The 19732-nt window shown below is 46.7% G+C and overlaps 1 protein-coding gene across 4 annotated transcripts in view; it reads left to right on the top strand.

Moving 5' to 3' along the window:
- Positions 1-19732, top strand: part of BNIP2 (BCL2 interacting protein 2) — a 281093-nt gene that overhangs the window by 38403 nt on the left and 222958 nt on the right. For all 4 annotated transcript variants that reach the window (XM_069222042.1, XM_069222039.1, XM_069222041.1 and 1 more), the window contains exon 2: positions 19190-19269. In XM_069222042.1, the coding sequence (XP_069078143.1) occupies positions 19208-19269 (62 nt within the window). In that variant the 5' untranslated portion in view covers positions 19190-19207. The remainder of the gene's footprint in view (positions 1-19189; positions 19270-19732) is intronic.

Raw genomic sequence — 19732 nt, 5'->3', positions numbered from 1 at the left:
GTTGGGAAAAAAGTGGTTGGAGGGAAAGTGAACTTGCGAACACGCAGCACACTTTCTCAAGAGCAAATCCATACATGCACATTTGATTGTACTAAAATATAGTTTACAAATATTTTCCAGGCGTATGATTTCCTGGTCTACTTCTCTAAATTCTTGTGAATTTATGAAATACGTAATTCTGATGGATACAACTACCTGTGGATTCCTCACTCATTGAATTTTCCCCTGCGCCAGCTTCTGACGGAAATTTTCTTCCTAGCTTTTGCACGTCGACGAGGACGTCATAATTGCCCACGCGACGCCGTCTGACGTCATACAGGCAATAAGAGGTCCGTGCCGACGTCAGTTCCCTTTTTTCTGTGCCTTCAAACGACGGTTATTCTTCGAGGGAGCTACTGTTTCTACTCTGCGTAGTTACAGTTACTGTTTCTTTCTTCGAGATGTCTCAACGAAAGTCGGGATTTAAGCCCTGCAGGGAGTGCGGAGGCAAGATGTCGGTGACAGACCCACATGTGGACTGCTTGTGGTGTCTGAGCTCCGACCACGACGTGGAGAAATGTGATTCCTGTCAACGTATGAATCCAAAAGCGGTGAAGTAACGCGAGGCGAAGCTCTTTGGCAAAATACCCAAAAGAAGAAGCGGCATCGGCGCAGATCGTCATCGCCTAAGTCTCAACGGCGTCACCGTGACTCCCAGCACCATCGTGAATCTCGGTGCCGGTCGAGTAGGAAGCGGTCACGCTCGAGGTCGCCTTCGGTTCAGCGCCGAAAGACATGGGAGGTTAGTCCCACCATCACTCCTCAGCCGCCTCCCCGCATCACCGACTTCGCCTACGACTCCACCATCTGTTTTCGAAGTACCTCAACAGGATCAAGTGTTCTCATCCTGCTTCTCAGATGCCGGGGCCGGCGCCTTTGTCACCTCGAGCTCAGGCTCCGCAGTATCCGGCTTTCCCGGCTCCTGGTGCTGACAGTTCAGCATTTCTAAATGCGATGTTTGCCATTTTCCAACAAATGGCTCCAGGTGGTGGACCGGCTGGTCCTTCGGGGCCATTGGCCTTTAATATGGGTGCTCCGGCTCCTTTACGTCTGGCACCTTTCATGCCCTTCCTTCCTATGGGAGGTGCTGGTTCGGCGCTGGTTCCCTTGGCGTCGTTTTCACAGCCTGCGACACCGATTAGATCTGCTGTTCCGGCGCTGGAGAGTTCTTCTCCTGTGCATCCTTTGCCTCGGTCGGCGCCGAAGACCACGGCGCCGATAGATCTGGCATCAGATAGATCGGAGGATCTGCGTCAGGCATTGACGTCGGCTGATGCCGTGTCGACGCCGAGGATCGAAGCCAGACTTCATTCAAGGAGGCTAGCTCTTCGCCTCCTTGAGGAACAAGAGTATCGAAAGCAGGCCTTAGAGGGGGGGGGAAATTGAAGAACCTCTGGGAGATCTCCAGGGTCTGGATACGGCAAGTGGTTTAGACACTTCTCCAGAGTGGAACTTAACATCTCCTGGAGAATATACAGAGGAGGCTGCTTCTTTCCACTCTGTTAAAAGAAAAGCAGCTGACTTTTTGGACCTTCCTCTGCCAGTGTCTGAATCAAAACCCAACTTATTGACGGAGGTGTTACATCCTGCTTCAGCAGTTGCAGAGCTACTTCTGCCATTTAATGAGGCTCTTCTGGACCCAATTTTAGAGATCTGGAAAAAGCCAGTGTCATCTTCGGCTGTTAATAGAACAGTGGCGCGCAGGTATCGTGTGGCTCCTGCGGATCCAGGCTTTTTGTTGAGGCACCCGACTCCAGAAAGCCTGGTTGTACAGGCTTCATGTTCATCTTGCACTGCCCCAGGCTCTTTTCCGGGTGTGCCTTCGGACAGGGACTCTAAAAAGATGGACCAGTCTTCCAAGAAAGCGTTTTCATCTTGCAGTATGGCTCTCAAGTCCACCAATGCCACATGCATTTTGGGCAGGTACATCTACGCCCTTATGGAGGAGATCAAGTCGTCTCATTCGGAGGTGCCTCAGGAGGTGTTGAACCTTGTATCTGATGCTCAGGCTGCGGCTACCCAAGTAATCCAGTCAGGGCTGAACACAACTGATTCTGTGGCCAGCGCTATGGGTACTACTGTTGCTACAAGGAGACAGGCCTGGCTTCGTTCTTCTGGATTTTCGTCCAATGTTCAGACAGCCCTGCTGGATCTTCCCTTTGATGGGGATGAACTTTTTGGATCAAAGGCGGACTCAGCCCTTGAAAGATTTAAGGAGAGTAGAGCCACAGCGAAATCGTTAGGCTTGCAAGCCTCCTCTTCTGCTTCTTCTAGGCTGTTCAGAAGATTTAGGGGGTTTGGTCGTGGCTCCTCCTCCTCCCTCCTTTCGGGGCAGATTTCAGCAGCAGGCCTCCACTGCCCTCCCCTATAGGTCATACAGGGGGAGGGGTAGGGTCTGAACCAGAGGAGCCGCCCAGCAGCACTCTGCCTCTTCCTCTGGAGTGGTGCAGCATGGGAAGCAGCCTTAGTCATCCACCAATTCCTTTGCATACCACTCCTGTAGGGGGGAGGTTAATGAATTTTCTCCACATGTGGGAGGCAATAACATCGGACTCCTGGGTCACCAGCATTGTGGGGAAAGGCCATGCCCTTCCCTTTCGGGAGTTTCCACCCCCATCCCGCCCCGTCCATCCTTCTGTTCAGAAGAACATCTCCTGTTACTAGAACAGGAGGTTCTAGTCCTCCTTTCAAAGGGTGCAATGGAGTTGGTTCCAGAGCAGAAAAGGGGTCAGGGTTGTTATTCAAGATACTTCCTGATCCCCAAGAAGGATGGTGGGTTGAGACCAATCCTGGACCTGAGGATTTTGAATTGGTTCCTCAAACAGGAAAAGTTCAAGATGCTGACCCTAGCTGAGGTGCTTTTGGCATTGAACGATGGAGATTGGATGGTGTCTGTCGACTTGCAGGATGCTTACTTTCATATCACGATACTCCAGTCGCACAGGAAGTATCTCCGGTTTGTGGTGGGATCGCAACACTATCAGTTTGCGGTCCTTCCGTTTGGTCTTACTTCAGCACCTCGAGTCTTCATGAAGGTGATGGCGGTGGTTGCAGCAGAGCTCAGAAGGAAAAGGGATGCAGTATTTCCTTACCTAGACGATTGGTTGATCAAAGCCAAGTCTCCGGAGCTCGTGCTGCGTCACCTGCAGTCGACAACCCAGTTGTTGTTCGATCTGGGCTTTTCGGTGAATGTGCCCAAATCTCACCTGGAGCCTTCTCAGCACCTCCTGTTCATAGGGGCAGTACTGGACACAACATTGAATCGTGCCTTTCTTCCACCTCAGCGGATTCAGGACATTCAGGCGTTGGTTCCAATGTTTCTTAGTGGAGCTGTCATTCCAGTCTTCAAGGTCCTTCGTCTGCTCGGTCTGTTTGCTTCTTGCATTCTGTTGGTCACTCATGCTCGCTGCCACATGAGGGCTCTTCAGTGGTGCCTCCGAAAGCAGTGGTCTCAGCACAAAGGGGATCTCGAGGGATCGGTAAAGATCTCCAGAGACGCTGCAGTGGATCTAAGATGGTGGGTTGCGGACGGCAATCTTTCCCAAGGAAGGCCGTTCTCGCTGCCTCCTCCAGTGGCCACAGTGATAACGGATGCCTCCACTCTAGGGTGGGGAGCTCATCTGGGGGACCTGGAGGTCAAAGGTCATTGGTCTCCAGGGGAACAGATGTTTCACATAAATCTGTTGGAATTGCGGGGGATACGTCTGGCTCTCAAGGCCTTCCTCCCTTCCCTTCGCGGTCAGTCGGTTCAGGTCCTGACGGACAACACTACCGCGATGTGGTATATAAACAAGCAGGGAGGAGTAGGGTCATACCTTCCCTGCAGAGAAAAACTGCGGCTATGGTCCTGGGCAAGGGACCATCGGATTTGCTTGGTAGCAAACCATCTGGCCGGAGTCTTGAACGTGCGTGCGGACAGTCTCAGTCGGCACTTCTTGACGATCACGAGTGGCGTCTTCATCCAGATCAAGCCTGGCAAATCTTCCAGATGTGGGGATTCCCTCGGGTAGATCTTTTTGCCACTCGGGAGAACACGCACTGCCCGTTGTTCTGCAGCCTCCAGTATCCGGTGCAAGGAACGTTGGGGGATGCGTTTCAAATGTCCTGGTGCGACCAGTTGCTTTACGCGTTTCCCCCCCATACTTTGATTCCTCGGGTTCTGAGGAAAATTCGCCAAGACCGGGCCCAAGTCATCTTAATAGCTCCGGATTGGCCAAGGAGGGTATGGTATTTGGATCTTCTCCAACTCTCTCTGTGCCTCCCGCTCCGTCTCCCTCACAGGGCAGACCTCCTCTCGCAATCGCAGGGGCAGGTTTTACACCCCCACCTCCAGAGCCTGCACCTTCATGTCTGGAGATTGAACGGGGCAACCTGAGTTCCTTTTCTTTTCCACCTGAGGTAGTGGATGTTATTTTATCGGCCAGGCGACAGTCCACTAAATCTATCTACGCTAGCAGGTGGGATAAATTTGTGAATTGGTGTGGAGAGAAGCAAATTGATCCCTTACGTGCCCACTTATCGATATCTTGTCTTTTGCTTTGTTCCTGGCACAGAGGGGTTGTGCAGTTGTGACAGTTAAGGGTTACTTGTCGGCTCTGTTGGCCTTTCTGTGTCTGCCTGACCAGCCTTCTTTATTTAAATCTCCCTTAGTATTAAGGTTTTTAAAAGGCCTCACTAATAGATATCCTCCCACTCCTTTCATTGTGCCTCAGTGGGATTTGAACCTAGTCTTAACGTTTCTTATGGGCTCACCGTTTGAGCCGATGCATTCTTGCCCCATAAGGTTATTGGTTTTGAAGACTGTTTTCCTTGTTGCGATTACTTCAGCTAGAAGAGTGAGTGAGCTGCAGGCTCTTTCTGTTAAGCCCCCGTATACATCCTTCTATGGGGATAAGGTGGTGTTGAGGACCAAGGCTGCTTTCTTGCCGAAGGTTGTTTCACCCTTCCATATAGGTCAGTCTATTACTCTCTCCTCTTTTTATCCTCCACCTCACCCTTCGAAAGAGGAAGAAAGACTGCATCGTTTGGACCAGAGAAGAGCGCTGAGCTTCTTCATAGACAGAACGAAGGAGTTTAGACTGGAGGATCAACTCTTCATCGGGTACGTGGGAAATAGGAGAGGAAGGGCAGTCCACAAGAGAGCACTCTCCAGGTGGGTCATTCTTTGCATTAAGCTGTGTTATTCTCTGGCAAAGAAGGAACCCCCTGATGGAATAAGAGCTCATTCCACCTGAGCTAAGTCGGCCTCTTCGGCCTTGGCTAGGGGTGTTCCTGTGGTTGACATCTTCAAGGCCGCAACTTGGTCATCCCTCCACACTTTTGCAAAGCATTATTGCTTGGATTCGGAGGTTAGGAGGGATGGCCATTTTGCACGGTCGGTGCTGCAGGATTTCTTGGTTTGACCATTCAGGCCCCCTCCACTGAGTGTGGTACTGCTTTGGGACTCTCTTCAATGAGTGACAAATCCACAGGTAGTTGTATCCATCAGAAGAACGAGTTACTTACCTTCGGTAACGCCTTTTCTGGTGGCTACACTAGCCACCTGTGGATTCCTCACGGTCCCACCCGCCTCCCCGTTGCCTGTCTGGTCTTACCAAGTTATCCTTGGGTGAGCTCCTGTTGGTATTATGTTATTTTCATATGTATATGTGTATATATATATGTACATATATTTGTTTAAAAAAAAGAGATTTGTGAAAATGCTTTATATAGTCTATATGTATATATTTTTGCGTATTTACATATTTGTGCTGATGTTTTCTCTATTTGATTTAATTAAATATTGTGTTATAAGTATTTGTTTCAATTGTATATATATTTTGCTGGTATTTGCCTGTTCGTCTCAGAGGCACGTAAAAAATGTTGGTACTGACGTCGGCGAGGACCTCTTATTGCCTGTATGACGTCAGACGGCGTCGCGTGGGCAATTGTGACGTCCGCGTCGAGGTGCAAAAGCTAGGAAGAAAATGTCAGTCGGAAGCTGGCACAGGGGAAAATTCAATGAGTGAGGAATCCACAGGTAGCTAGTGTATCCACCAGAAAAGGCGTTACCGAAGGTAAGTAACTCGTTCATCTGCACCAATACAAAGACTTATACTGTGGGAGCACTTTTGTGACTTTAAGAATTAGGCCCCTAATTAGGTCTGGCATTAACCAAGATCTTTTGTTTATAATAAAATTCTCTCTCTCTTTTTCTCTATCAGCTGGCTTCACTATGAGTGATGGCATTCTGTCTGCTCTTTCACAAGGAGCATATCTGCACATACAATTATTTTTTTATTTTTAATAGGTTCCTCATATATAGCAAAATAGACAAGATAAACCACATCACGTTCCGAGCCAGGGCCTCGGTCTGATGGTCCACCCGGGCTCAGATAACGAACTGCCCCCATCAGCCTTAGTAGGGTGGGGGGGCAGAACTAGACCACCCCAACCTCCTAGTTATTGCATCTTAAAGGCTTAATCATTGGACTCTTACTAAAACCAAAACTCAAGCCTAGTTATTTCCCACTGACTTAAAGCCTACCGAGATGGTTCTACAAAAAGCAAAAAGGGCTCCCACATTTTGACGGACCTATCCGAGCTATTACTACAGTGTAAATCAGAAATTCTCTTAACTGACAACAACCAATCTCTTAGTGGGGGGTGGATGTGGGGGGGGGAACTAGAGATCCACTTAATGCATATTTCTCGCTGGGCTATCAGAACCAAGTAGAAAAAGAGATGCATCAAAGGTCTCTCCAATCTATCACACAGACTCCTCTCGGCGGTCTCGAATAACCCAAATACAACAATTTGAAGAGTTATATCGCTACGCCTATTTATAATAGACGAAATCGAATTACCCACTTGTTCCCAAAAAGTGTGAATCCCTGGGCACTGCCACCAAAGACGTATATCATCTGCCCCCCTCTAAGTCACACTTTGGGCAGCCGCTCTTACCTTGGGGAGTTACTTTAGCGGACCTTTTAGGGGTCCAGTAGTCCCGATATATGGTAAACAAGTGTTTTAGCCGCAAGGGGGCAGACTTTAACCACAGACCAGAGAATCTTCATGGAGGTCCACCAGAGATAAGGGAGATCAAGTGCTGGGAACGCCAAGTCCTATCCCTCTGTAGAGGGGTGGGCGACATGCCTCTTCAGCTTGTATAAATGCCCAATACCACTTTGAAACCTCTTTCTTTTGGTTCAGTGGGCCGGTAATTTCCTTCTCCCATCCTGTAGAACACCCAGCCTCAGGTTCTCCTTGTATCCAACCTTTAATTTGCACGTATTTGAACCTAGATAATTTAGCGTTAGTTACTTCAGATAGGGATTCCCAAGAGCTAACCAAGCCCCCACTGGCTAGTTGTCTCCATTGCACAATTCCTCCCTCTATCAGTGGCTTAGCTAGTACGTCCTGGAACTCATAGGAGTACCGGGAGAATTCCAGATTGGGGCCAACTCACTGTAATATGGGATACCCAATCTTCCTCTTACTGCATTCCCAGATACTACAGGCATTAAAAAGAGTTTTTAGTCTAACTTTTTTACAATAATTGGGATGGCCAAATTTATAAAGAAACTGTGTACCCTGGTCCCGGAAACACCCTGTCAGAGCCTGAAGTTGGGGGAAAGGTATTCCATATAAAGAAGTGATCTAACATTTTTCAGTTGGAATGCCCAGTAGTAAAGTTGAAAATCCGGAAGTGCAATTCCTCCATCTAGCTTTTTCTTTCTCAGTTTTTTCCATGCTATTCTGGTTTTTTTTGTAGGACCAAATGAAGCTAATACCCCCCGCAATCGCCTTAGCCATTCATTTTTAAAAGCTAGAGGGATAGCGTTAAAGATAAAGGTGAATTTTGGTAGTACCACCATCTTTATTAAGTTAGTTCTGCGTAGGATAGAGAGATGTGGATGAGACCATTTAAGGAGTAGCTTCTTTGTTTCCCTTAGATGATGCTCAAAGTTCATCTGAGCCATCTCTGCTAAATTATTGACCACTTTGACATAAAGTAGTTTTGTTCAGTGCCAGGAACTACTGTGGCAATGTGTGCTTTTTGAGACCAAAAACTATTTTTGCTTTTTGCCAATATTTGTTACAATGATAAGGGCCTGGCACCTCCCACAACTCTACCTTGTACAAACCAGACTAATCGTAGAACTTGCTGAACACCATTGCAGCCTTTATACCTAAATTTTTTTGAAAACCGCTAATCATAACTGTGGCATAAATCACCTGAGGCGGCCATGCTCACTTGTATTCGAAGTTGAAGGTATATAAAAGACCCCAAAATTCTGCCTGATAAATTTGAGAGGCAAGCACCTGTACTCCATCACATTCTTCACCCCTGCCCTTGTGAAATGTCAATGCATTACTCTATGTCAAGTCTTACAGGCCACTGGTATGATTTTACAAACTCTCCAAGGTAACTTTGATGTAAAAGACTTAGGGCCTGATTATGACCCTGACGGTCTTCAGACAACCAGGGTCGCAGTGGCGGTCTGACCGCTGCCAAAGCAGTGGTCCGACCACTTTGGCTGCGGTCTGACTGCCACATTATGTCTGCGCCAGTCGTGCCACAGTCTGACTGCCAGTCTTACTCCACAGGAGGGACAGACGTTGCTGGCGGTCCGAATCTGCCAGGGCAGCGCTGCAAGCAGCGCAACCCTGGAGATTATGACCCCCTCCTCCACCAGCCTTTACATGGTGGAGACTGGGTGCAGGGTGCCCCAGGGGGCCCTGCACTGCCTATGCACTTAGCATGGGCAGTGCAGGGGCCTCCTTGGCCAGCCCCATTGTTCTGTCTGCTTTGCCCACACTTCTGTTCACAAGTAATGCTGCATTAAAGTACAATGTTGCAATCACAACAAGCCTCCCTTTGGAAAATTTCCAGATAGAGTACGATCATCTGATTGGAAAAATTAATGATGCATTAATGTGCCTCTTCTGAGGCATTTTCGGTTGCCACTGACCTGTTTGCAGTAAAGATTCTCATGTGTGAGCCTTCCTTCATGGTAGAAGGAAAATCCCCTTCGAACTCTTTGGCACCCCTTAAAAATGTACTTTTCTTCTCTGGCTTCTTCCATCTTCTTCAAGAACGCCATCCGCAGTCACCATCCTCACCTCATCAGATCTGCCAAGAAAACCTCCTTCAAAGACCGCCTGGACAACAACGCACACAACAGCAAGGAGCTCTTCAACATCGTGAATGAACTCTCCAACCCCAGCTCCAGCACAAACGACATCCCACCTTCACAAGACCTGTGTAACTCCCTCGCCGCCGCCTTCCACTACAAGATCACAGACATCCATGACAGTTTCAACAGCCACACCACCCCGCCAATCACCGACTCCTCAGACTCTCCACCCACCTTCAACTACGACCCCCTGCTCGTCTGGGCCAAGGTAAACAAAGACCACACAATCAAAACCATGGGCACCATCCACTCTGGATCTCAGTCAGACCCATGCCCGCACCACATCTTTAACAAGGCAAGCGCCACCATCGCACCCCACCTCCGCAAAGTCATCAACATCTCCTTCGAGACCGCAACCTACCCAGAGAGCTGGAAGCATGCTGAGATCAAACCCCTACTCAAGAAACCCATGGCGGACCTGAGAGACCTCAAGAACTTCCGTCCCATCTCCCTGCTCCCATTCCCGGCCAAGGTCACAGAGAAGATCGTCGACAGACAACTGACCCACTACCTCGAAGAAAACAACATCCTGGATACGTCCCAGTCTGGGTTCCGCAGCAACCACAGTACCGAAACCGCCCTCATCGCTGCCACCAACGACATCAGGGTCCTGCTTGACAACGGCGAAACCGCGGCCCTCATCCTCCTGGACCTCTCGGCCGCCTTCGACACCGTCTGCCACTGCATCCTACGCACACGCCTCCACAACGCAGGGATCCGGGACAAAGCTCTGGAGTGGACCACCTCCTTCCTCTCCGGCAGAACACAGAGCGTCCGCCTGCCCCCTTTCTGCTCCTATCATCTGCGGCGTTCCCCAAGGTTCGTTCCTCAGCCCTACACTTTTCAATGTCAACATGGCCCCGCTCGCCCCGTCGCCAGGCTACACAACCTTAACATCCTCTCCTACACTGACGACACCCAACTGATCGTCTCCCTCACCAAGGACCCCCTCACTGCCAAATCCAACCTCCTCGAAGGAATGAAGGCCGTCGGTGAATGGATGAGGAACAGCATACTGAATTTGAACTCAGATAAGACAGAGGTCCTCATCCTCGGAGGCAACCCATCCGCCTGTGACGACTCCGGGTGGCCGACTGCTGTGGGAGCAGCCCCAACACCCACCAACCATGCACGCAACCTGAACATCATCCTCGACTCAACACTCTCCATGACCAAGCAAGTCAGCGCCGTCTTCTCATCCTGCTTCAACACCCTCTGCATGCTCCGCAAGATCTACAGATGGATCCCCACAGATACAAGAAGAACAGTCACCCAAGCTTCGTCAGCAGCAAACTGGACTACGGAAACACCCTCTACGCAGGAGCCCTGGCCAAACTCCTCAAACGACTGCAACGCATACAAAGCGCCTCCGCATGCCGGATCCTCGATGCCCACAGCCACATCGCTCCCCTTCTGAGAGACCTACCCTGGCTCCCTGTCAACAAAAGGATAACCTTCAAGCTCCTCACCCACGCACACAAGGCGCTCCACAACACCGGTCCAGCCTAACTCAACAGACGACTCACCTTCTACACCCAGTCCCGCCAACTCCGCCCAGCCAACCTTGCCCTCGCCACTGTCCCCCGCATCCGAAGAGCGACTACCGGAGGCAGATCCTTCTCCCACCTCGCCGCCAAGACCTGGAACACCCTTCCCTTGCCCCTATGACAGACCGAAGACATGCTGACTTTCTGGAAGCGGCTCAAAACCTGGCTATTTGAGCAGTAGCAATACCCCCCCAGGGCCCCTCCCCCTCAGCGCCTTGAGATCCTCACGGGTGGTAGTGCGCTCTACAAATACACTGATTGATTGATTGATTGAAACATGGGCATTGCCTAGGTGGGCTCATGTTGTCCAGGCTGTGTATGTAGGTGGTGAAACATTCTACTTTTGCTAGAGCAAGGGCTCACCTTTCTCAAATCTTAGATTTATCCTGACATGGTTAAGAACTTCTCCGTAATTCCATTATGGCTGTATAAATTAGTTAATTTGTACATGGCTCAATATCTTCAAATCCCAGATTAATTTTGACAAGGGCAAGAACATCCTCCGTTATTTCACTGCAGGTGTGTAAGCAACCTGAGTTCTACATGTTTCTCATCTGCCTTCAGATGAAACTTGGAAAATTTACATTTATGCTTTGGTTCCGGTACATCAGCATCCCTTTTGATTAGGACTGCAGCTTTTCCCTGACAGCCATTTCTTTTAACTAATCGGCTTCACTCGTGTCCACTGGAGTAGAAGTAAATGAATGAGGAGTGAAACATGTAGGGAGGAAAACGGCGGTGGAAGAAAGAGCCAATAATGCTACAGGGAAGCTGGTGCCCTATGCTTATGCCTAAAGCAGTGCTTTCTCTTCTTATTTAATGCTTTCTTTGGGCACACGCCTCGCCAGAACTTTCATAGTTTCCGGCTTCCCTTCTGAAATTCCAGGTTTTGACCTGGCCCCTAATAGTATACCTTTGAGCAAAACTGGCTGCATCGCCCCCTCTCCAGCACCTGGTATAAATTACATTACCTAAGGCCATACAAAATAAATATATTCTCTTTCCAGTCCACACCAGTAGATCACAGCACACAGATTGTGCTATTTGGTAGATAATGAATCACAGAGTTATTATTTTTTAAACCTAGTTTTAAATATTTGTTTTACAACTGAAAAAGTTTGTTTTTTACTCTGAAAGGAACATTCCAGCTAACAACCCCACCCCCTACCCCAGACAATGCTTTGCACATTTTGTGCTTCAGTACAAACAAAGGTCCAGTCTGTTTCTGCATACATATGAGAATTTTGCATATTTCAGCATTGCATTACATAGAGTTCATGTATCACTTTCTGGGCATCAGCCGGTGATAGAAGTGTCCCTTTTCATGTGGCTGCCTGTGTTGACTTTTAGGTGGATTTTGTGCTTCTGTAATTTAGGCTACTCTCTACCCTTCCCTTTAGGGTTATGGCATGATGTGTCAATAGTCAGTAATGCCCCTTGTAGTGCATTGATGCCTCTGGCCTGGAGCATGGACTTTGGCATGTTGTGTATTATTAAGTAGGAGAGCATTGGGTTCTATATTTTCCCAGGTCTGCCATTTGGATGGATTATAAGATAATATGTATCCAACTGTTCATTACAGTATAAGTTGTGAAGGCCATACGTTCGTTAAGTGTGATATTCTTCTCCCCCAGGTACAGGTGATCCATCTCTTGGCGATAAGTAGCGCAATAGATGTATACCTGCACACCTCGCATTGTATAGCTATTGTACATCCCATTAGGGCCAGTTTTGGGGATGGCATTAATGTTAGGCCAGTCATTTCTGATAGGATCTGAAATATCTGGGTCCAGTAGCTGGCTATTTGGACACAGCCATCCAACACGTATAAAGTCCACATTGAGTGCAGAGTTGCGGACACATCTAGTGCCATCCCTAAGCTTCCAACCACAAAGCACTAGAGAGTTATGATATATTTGATGTAGAAACGTAAAATTGTAAATGTCAAAGGCTGCCATTGGGAGCAAGGGCTCTAGTCTGAGTACAACAAGTTATCCATGTCTTGGCCATCACAGTCTCTCCTAAATACATCTTCCATGATAGTCTGACATTTAGCATTATTATCAGGGCCTCCTACTGCTTAACATTGTACAGTTTGGTAACCAGTTGTTTGCAAAGGGTTACCAAGGTTTTGCATTTATGGGTTCCCTGTGGGAAGAATTGGCAATGTCCTTTGGAGAGTTCTTGCACACACAAAAAATAGGCAGGTATCAAGAACAGAGGCCTGTTACTGCTCATGCTCACAAATGGGGCATTGGGACAAATGGGACAGGATGCAGATGTGGCAAAGAATCTGTTTATTCATCTCCAGCGCTTGAAAAAGCTCAGTACACTTCAGACCAGCAACTCTTCCAAATGAAACCTGCAGAAATACGTATACATGTTCCTGACAGATTTACCACTTTTGGACTTCTTAATTTTAGACTTCTCATCTTTAATTTTAAACATAAATTGAAAAAGGCCTAATCAGAGACTTTCCAGGGTGAAAAAACACATAAATAAGTACAATTATCTTGCAGACTTCAGCCTTGAGCTATTACAAGACAGGAAACAATAACACTATTTGGCTTTTTCTGAGTGTCAGGAGCATTTGGTTGTTAGCGGTATCTGAACAGAGAAACATTTCTCAGAAATAGAACAACTCGTAGACTAATCAAGTAGCGAACAGTAATAAGTAAAATTTGGCTGGCACAGAATAAGTGAGACCTGCTTGAAACACAGAAATCACACTTCAGTTTCTAAGAACTGACCTTTTGGGAAGACTTCACCCTCTCTTTGTACCCCCCATGCAGTCAGGCTAGGCAGGTCTTTGAACCCCATCTAATTAGTGATAGGGGGTAGTGTGCAAGGGCCTGGTTTTGTGAATATAGAATGATGCTGCTGTGGCGTTTTCTCAGTCACTCCCATACCATCTGTGTTTTTGCAGTTGTATTGACCTCGCCTCTTCTATGAGTTGATGTCTGCCCTATCATGCACCATATGTGGAGGAGGGTGCAACCAGTAATAAACAAATTGGACCGGGCACAGTTGGAATAAAGTTTAAAGTCTGGTGCAACCAACGCCCCCATCTCACCCCCCCATATGAAGACATATGCTTTATAAAATTAAGCTGGAAACCTTTCATTGCTGGGTGTTTTACATGTGGGAGGGCTGATCATAGCAGCGCTAATCTCATCAGGCATGATGGGTGACTCTAAGGATTGGCGGTGGGGTCACTTGAGCCACACCAATGTCACTCAGTTAAAGTATGAGGAGCAGTCGCCTGATGATGTATTGGTAAATGTCTCATATAGGCTTTTGTAATAGTCAAACTCATTTAGTATGGCTTCTGATTCATGTGGAGTACTGACACACTCTCCCATCAGTTGTGTTATTGTAGTGGTCCTTCGACTCTGGCATACCAGCAGTGCCAGAGTTCTGCTGTATCAGTCCCCCTTGCCATATATGCTACCCCTGACAAACCTATGCATGTTTCACTTTTCACTCTGCATCTTATTTAAACTAGTTTAATTTGTTATGTATCTGTAACAGTATAGTGGTTGAAGGGCTGGTTTGGCACTGCTCCGTTACTTCTGCTCCACAACTTGGAGCTCACACTCCAGTGTGTTGAGCCTGTTCTGAATTGCTCTGTGCACCCCATGTTGCTTTGCAATACAGATGCTCCATATATCACACCTTAAATGTATTCCACAGTAAGTCAGAGGATCTGACTAATGCTTTCTTGTCCTTGGCCAGTACTTCTATCTTTATTTTTTCACAAAACCGGCATCTGTGTGCAACAGTGGGGAACTGCACCAGGTAAATGCGTGGAATTTAGAGGCTGGTATGTTAATGATTAATTTAACAGAGGAATGATCTCAGTGTGCTCATGGAAGATGCTTGATACGTGTTGTCCAACCACAGATATCGCTCAACCCCACCCAGTACTCCATTCGGGCCTGTAAACCATCTGCAGTTGACGTATGTGTACCCTCCCATTTACCTGGATATCTATGTCTCCATATGTCAAAAAGGTGCTGCAGTTCTAGAAGATCTTGTGCGTGTGGGTTTCTGGGTGGGAACAGTCCAGACGTTTGGTTAATACCAAATTAACATCATCCCCGTTTTGGTAAACTGTCCATTTGCAGGTAGGTTAGTCAATTCCTAATTTTCACTTCACTGAGGCTGGCCTCTGAGGGGCCCATTTGTCTTGGTGAAGGTGCTGATTTGTCAGACAACGCCTTTTTTTACCAACTCCGAGGACACCTGTAGATTTGCACATATATTCGGTTTGCTCCGGTATGTGATTTTGAGTTCTGCCGAGTACAGCATCGCATATGGAATGCCCATCTGTCGCGGCTTGTGTTTAAGAAGTAGGTATTCATGTTTGACCTCCTGAATTGCCTAGGTGCATTCTGGATATATGGACAGAGTTTTTCCCTGCTGTAACAGGGGTTGTATTTTTTTTCGGGCAAGGGGCAGGGCTATATCCCTGTGTTTGTAGTTAAACAGGCGGACTATGATGGGTCTCGGTGGCACCCCGGGTGGAGGCCAAGGTCCCAAAGAACGATGAGCTCGCTCCACAGCAAACAGTGGGGAGAAGTCTTTGGAGAGGTGCTTAAAGAGACTTTCCATGTAGTCGGCCATATTACCTGGGTTTCTGCATTGTGGGAGTTTAACTAGGCATAGTTTGTTTTGCCTGGATTTGTCCTCTAAATCTTCAGTTTTAATCACAATTAGAAACTTTTGCATGTCAAGTAGCCTCTCATTTGTGCCCACTGTGACATCTTCGATAGTGGATATTCTCATTTCTGCCACAACTCCCCACTTGCTCTCGCTTTGTAAGTGTGGCCGCCATTGTATCCTCTCTCAAAGTCAGGGTGTCAAGCTTGCTGTGTATGGAAGTTAAACTCTGCTGCATATGCTGTAGTAAAGAGCTTACGTCAAGTTGTTCAGTCTCCAGGGGCACCCCATGTGGTCTGTGGAAAGGGCCCTGGCAGCCTTCCTGGAGTTGAAGCTCGGTTTGACTTGTTTATTGTTGCTTTTTCGCATGGTATTTGTTTAGCAAGGGACATGGCCAGGAAGCACTCCCGTAGGAGTTCTACCTGAGTGTCCCGCTTCAGAGAGTCAAAATCTGCTCTGGAACATAGGATCTTGATTATTATAATGGACCTCTTTGTGGCCAGTTAAAGCTTTTCTCCCAGTCCATGGAGGTTGTTAGGTATAGTTTTAGGATGTGATTTCCTCTGCCTGTGCTGAATTGCTGGCCTGGGGTTCCCACCATACCTGGATCACACAGCAAAAATGCTGGAGTGAGACTGCAGCAGGCCCACCCTCCTGGGAGTGTTTGTGTGCTGGACAGCTCAAGTGGGCAGCCATGGGAATTGATGTCCTTCCATGCTCTGGCGAAGCGCAGCTCCATCCCTCAACCTCTGGGAGTCAATTCACACTCCACTGTTCACTGCACGTTATCTGGGCTTGCCGTCCCATTCACAGAGGCACCCTGCACAACCCACGGCCTCAGACAATTACCGGGTCCTCCATTTCTGGTGTTGCAGGCAGGCTACAGGTAGTGTCGCCAAGATGGGGAAAGCAATCGGGTCGGAAAAAGTCTTGGTTATCAACCGACGCCAGACTCCACAGGCCCCTCTGTCATGCCAGTTTTGTGCGCCAATGTTGCCCCTTGGTGTTGAATATTACATGATTATTGGCCCAGCACAAGGGGCATCACAGCAGCGTAGCCCTCTTGGAGCTGGGTCCTTTTTTGCAGCCCCTTCCCAATTCTAAATGGTTTTTCATGCAACATAATCGGTCATTATAATAACAGATGTACCATGGCCTGTGGCGCCAACTACACAGAAGGAATAACTGTATTCAGCATTTAACCTGTATGGATATTCATAGTCGTAAGTGCATCATTTCATTGAGCTCCATTGTGAGAGGGAGGGTAAGAGTTTTGTGTGTCTTAATCTAGGATACCCCTCTGTATGTGGCATGTAGGTTGGCAGCTCTCTAGGGTGACAATAAGTATGGTGAATATAATAATAAACATTCTCAGTCCTTTCTTACCTTATTGTCTTCATATGTGACTTATACGTATCGCTTCTGTCATTGACCTTTCTACTTCTCTTGTCTATCCCCTCCACATCCCTTTTCTCTCATTCAGTAGATCACACTCTTAGGCCAGCAGCATGTTGAATTGTGTCTCTCTCTTTCATTCAATTCTTGTTTTACTCAGTGTAATGCCTAACAAGTAGGTGAGTGATTACAAGCAAGCGAGTGGTGCCTTTAAAATGTGTTGCCCCGTGGCCTAGTTGTCTCTCTCTAATCTCTTCTCAGTATGCTTGCGATTTGCGACCCTACCAGTTCATGCTTGGGAACATGGCCTATCTCATTCTCATTTGGGGCATGCTTGATTTGTTCAGTTACGATGCACTAGATTAAATTTGGAGGAGGTTGACCTCGCATTGCTAGAAGACTTAGTGTTTCAAGAGCTTGTTCCAGTCCTTGTCTCCGAGTGAGACTATAGTCTGTTTTATTTATTGTTCACCAGGAATACCTGTTACGAATATCTGCCCTCTGCACCTGAGACAATTTTGTGGTTGCTTTTGTTGATTTTTGATGTTTATAACATTTCTGTCGGCATATGATGCTGTTGGTTCTTTCAGGAATTTTCACCAAGTATCGGTGGGCACCTGAGACAGTCTCTTGTGATGCCAAATTGCCCTTTTGCCTACCTGGAACATCGCTCATGTCTCTTTAAATGTAATGGATGTTTTGTTTTAAAACAGCTCACCCATGGTCATACAGCCTCCTGTTTTCCGTTATGTCATGTTCTTCTCTTGTGCCACTGTTGTGAAACGCACAATGCAGTAGAGGGGTTACATTTGCAGAATACATTTCAACATTATGTAATGTCTTATTTTTCCATTGGCTCCACTTCATTTCTGTCGGATGTGATAACCACGTTGTTTGAGTTGTGGAGGATAGTCTTCGTAACAGGTGTTGTACTAGCCCTGAGTCTTGGTCAAGACTACATCCCTCCGCTAGCCATTCAGCTAGAAATAATAGCTGAGAGGCTAGTTCATAGTCTGGTACCTGCATCACCCAGGCATCTTGTGTCAGTTGCAGCATGGTCAGCACGACTCTGCTTCTCTTACTACTTCATATTAGTTTGAAAAGTATACGTTTTAATTCTTTCATTAGTTCTCTACGGATTAAATACATACTACAATGAAACACGTATATTCATCTAGGTAGCATTGCCATATTTAAGTGCCACCCTAACCACCAAAGCTAGTGGGAGTATTTTCCAGATGCTGAAAGTAGGTCGGAGTCACTTGGATACCTGCATACAGCTACAATAAGTGAATTGGTGGATAATTGACACTAGAAAGATACAGGCTTTATGCCTAATTAATTTTCAGCATTTCTGCAAATAAAATCACATTAAAAATCCACAAAGGAGTACAGTCTGATCCCTGATTACATCCATGCGCTCTCTGTGAAGGAATTCTCTATCTGTTTATGTAAGAGGACTTTCTTCTCTATACACAATTTATGAAAGTCACAATTAATTATGAGTAGTCTTCACTCTCTGGAGTTGTTCCTTACCCCAGTCATTATTCCATTTTCTACAGAAACGTTTTCTTTTTAATGCACACCCAGAATTCAAGACATTCCCTAAACTGGACGAAACAAAAAGTCCCATCCCTCATTCTATAACTCCTTGTTTAACTAGTCAGCAACAGAGTGAGGCAAAGCCCAGCGATGATGTAGAATAAGGGAGAAATACAATGCTGTTGAAGATGAGGGGACTCTATATAATGAAGATTACCAGTAATTAATTGGGACAAAGCTTACTAATAAGTCATCTACTTGTCTCCTCGGGTGGTAGCCACATATAGCAACTGTAGGGAAAGTTTGGTCCAGAAAGAATGGTACTAAGGGGACGATGCAGTAGGGGTTGTGGGTGATGTCCAATATTCCAGTCCAGTTAGTACAGACACAGTGTGGACTGTAGGACTTTTAAGCGTAATCGGTCAGTAATCGTTCTTTGTCTTGCTACTCCTAGTTACTTTATTATGCATTGCTTGAAGCTGCTGTTGCATGCACACTGTCTACTATTTAGCACTGGTGACTTAACTCCTCTTTGACGTGGCTTGTACATCGTAGAAGGGGAACAAGAAAATAGTAATCAGAAAGAATATGTTCAGCACTATTTAAAATCACATAGAACGTATAATTCCCAGTCTTCTGAATAATGACAATTCCGCTACACCTCCTCTTCCCAAACCCTTGGGGTCTTAGCCCAGTTCCCTGTTCACACGATTGTAAGGTTCCCACCTGCCTTTTTTTTTATAGCTATATGAAGGCTTTTCACGGCTTCACCTTGTGAGAAATTGAATGCCACAGGAGACTCCAAATTTCTTTTTATTTTTCCAGGAAGTGATACCTGATGACATGATCCATGGAGCAGTCCCTGCAGTAGTAAACAACAAAGATCAAGACATGCAGCATTCAGAGTGAGTTTACTGTAAATGCCCCCTGTGTGTTACCAGTATATTTAGTTGTAAGATTCTTTTTTTTTTTTACTGCTGTAATGTTGATTTTGAAAGCTACCAGGTGACTCATCAAACATACTGTTTGATATTACAAATATTAGAAGAGGTATGTGCCCCCCATATGTTTTCCTAGTCCGATAGATTCACTAATTATTTCCTTCCAAAAGGTGGATAGAAGGAATAGGTCACCTTTTTAGAGCCCTATAGTAATCCAGATTTGGGTGCAAACAAGAGTTTGAGTAATTTCATGTAATAGTACCCTTTTATGTCGCACCAAGGTTTTCTTGGCAAATAAGATGCTGGGTGGGAAACTACTAAAAAATGAAAGACATGCACTAATCTCTCTGAAAAACTTTGATTTCACATGATCAACTTGATTCTGAACAAACATAACTGAATGATGCGGTTATAGAGCACACAGTAA

This window comes from Pleurodeles waltl, chromosome 3_1 (genome assembly GCF_031143425.1).
Source record: "Pleurodeles waltl isolate 20211129_DDA chromosome 3_1, aPleWal1.hap1.20221129, whole genome shotgun sequence".
Classification (NCBI taxonomy): Eukaryota; Metazoa; Chordata; class Amphibia; order Caudata; family Salamandridae; genus Pleurodeles; species Pleurodeles waltl.
This window is presented reverse-complemented; position numbering and strand designations above follow the sequence as displayed.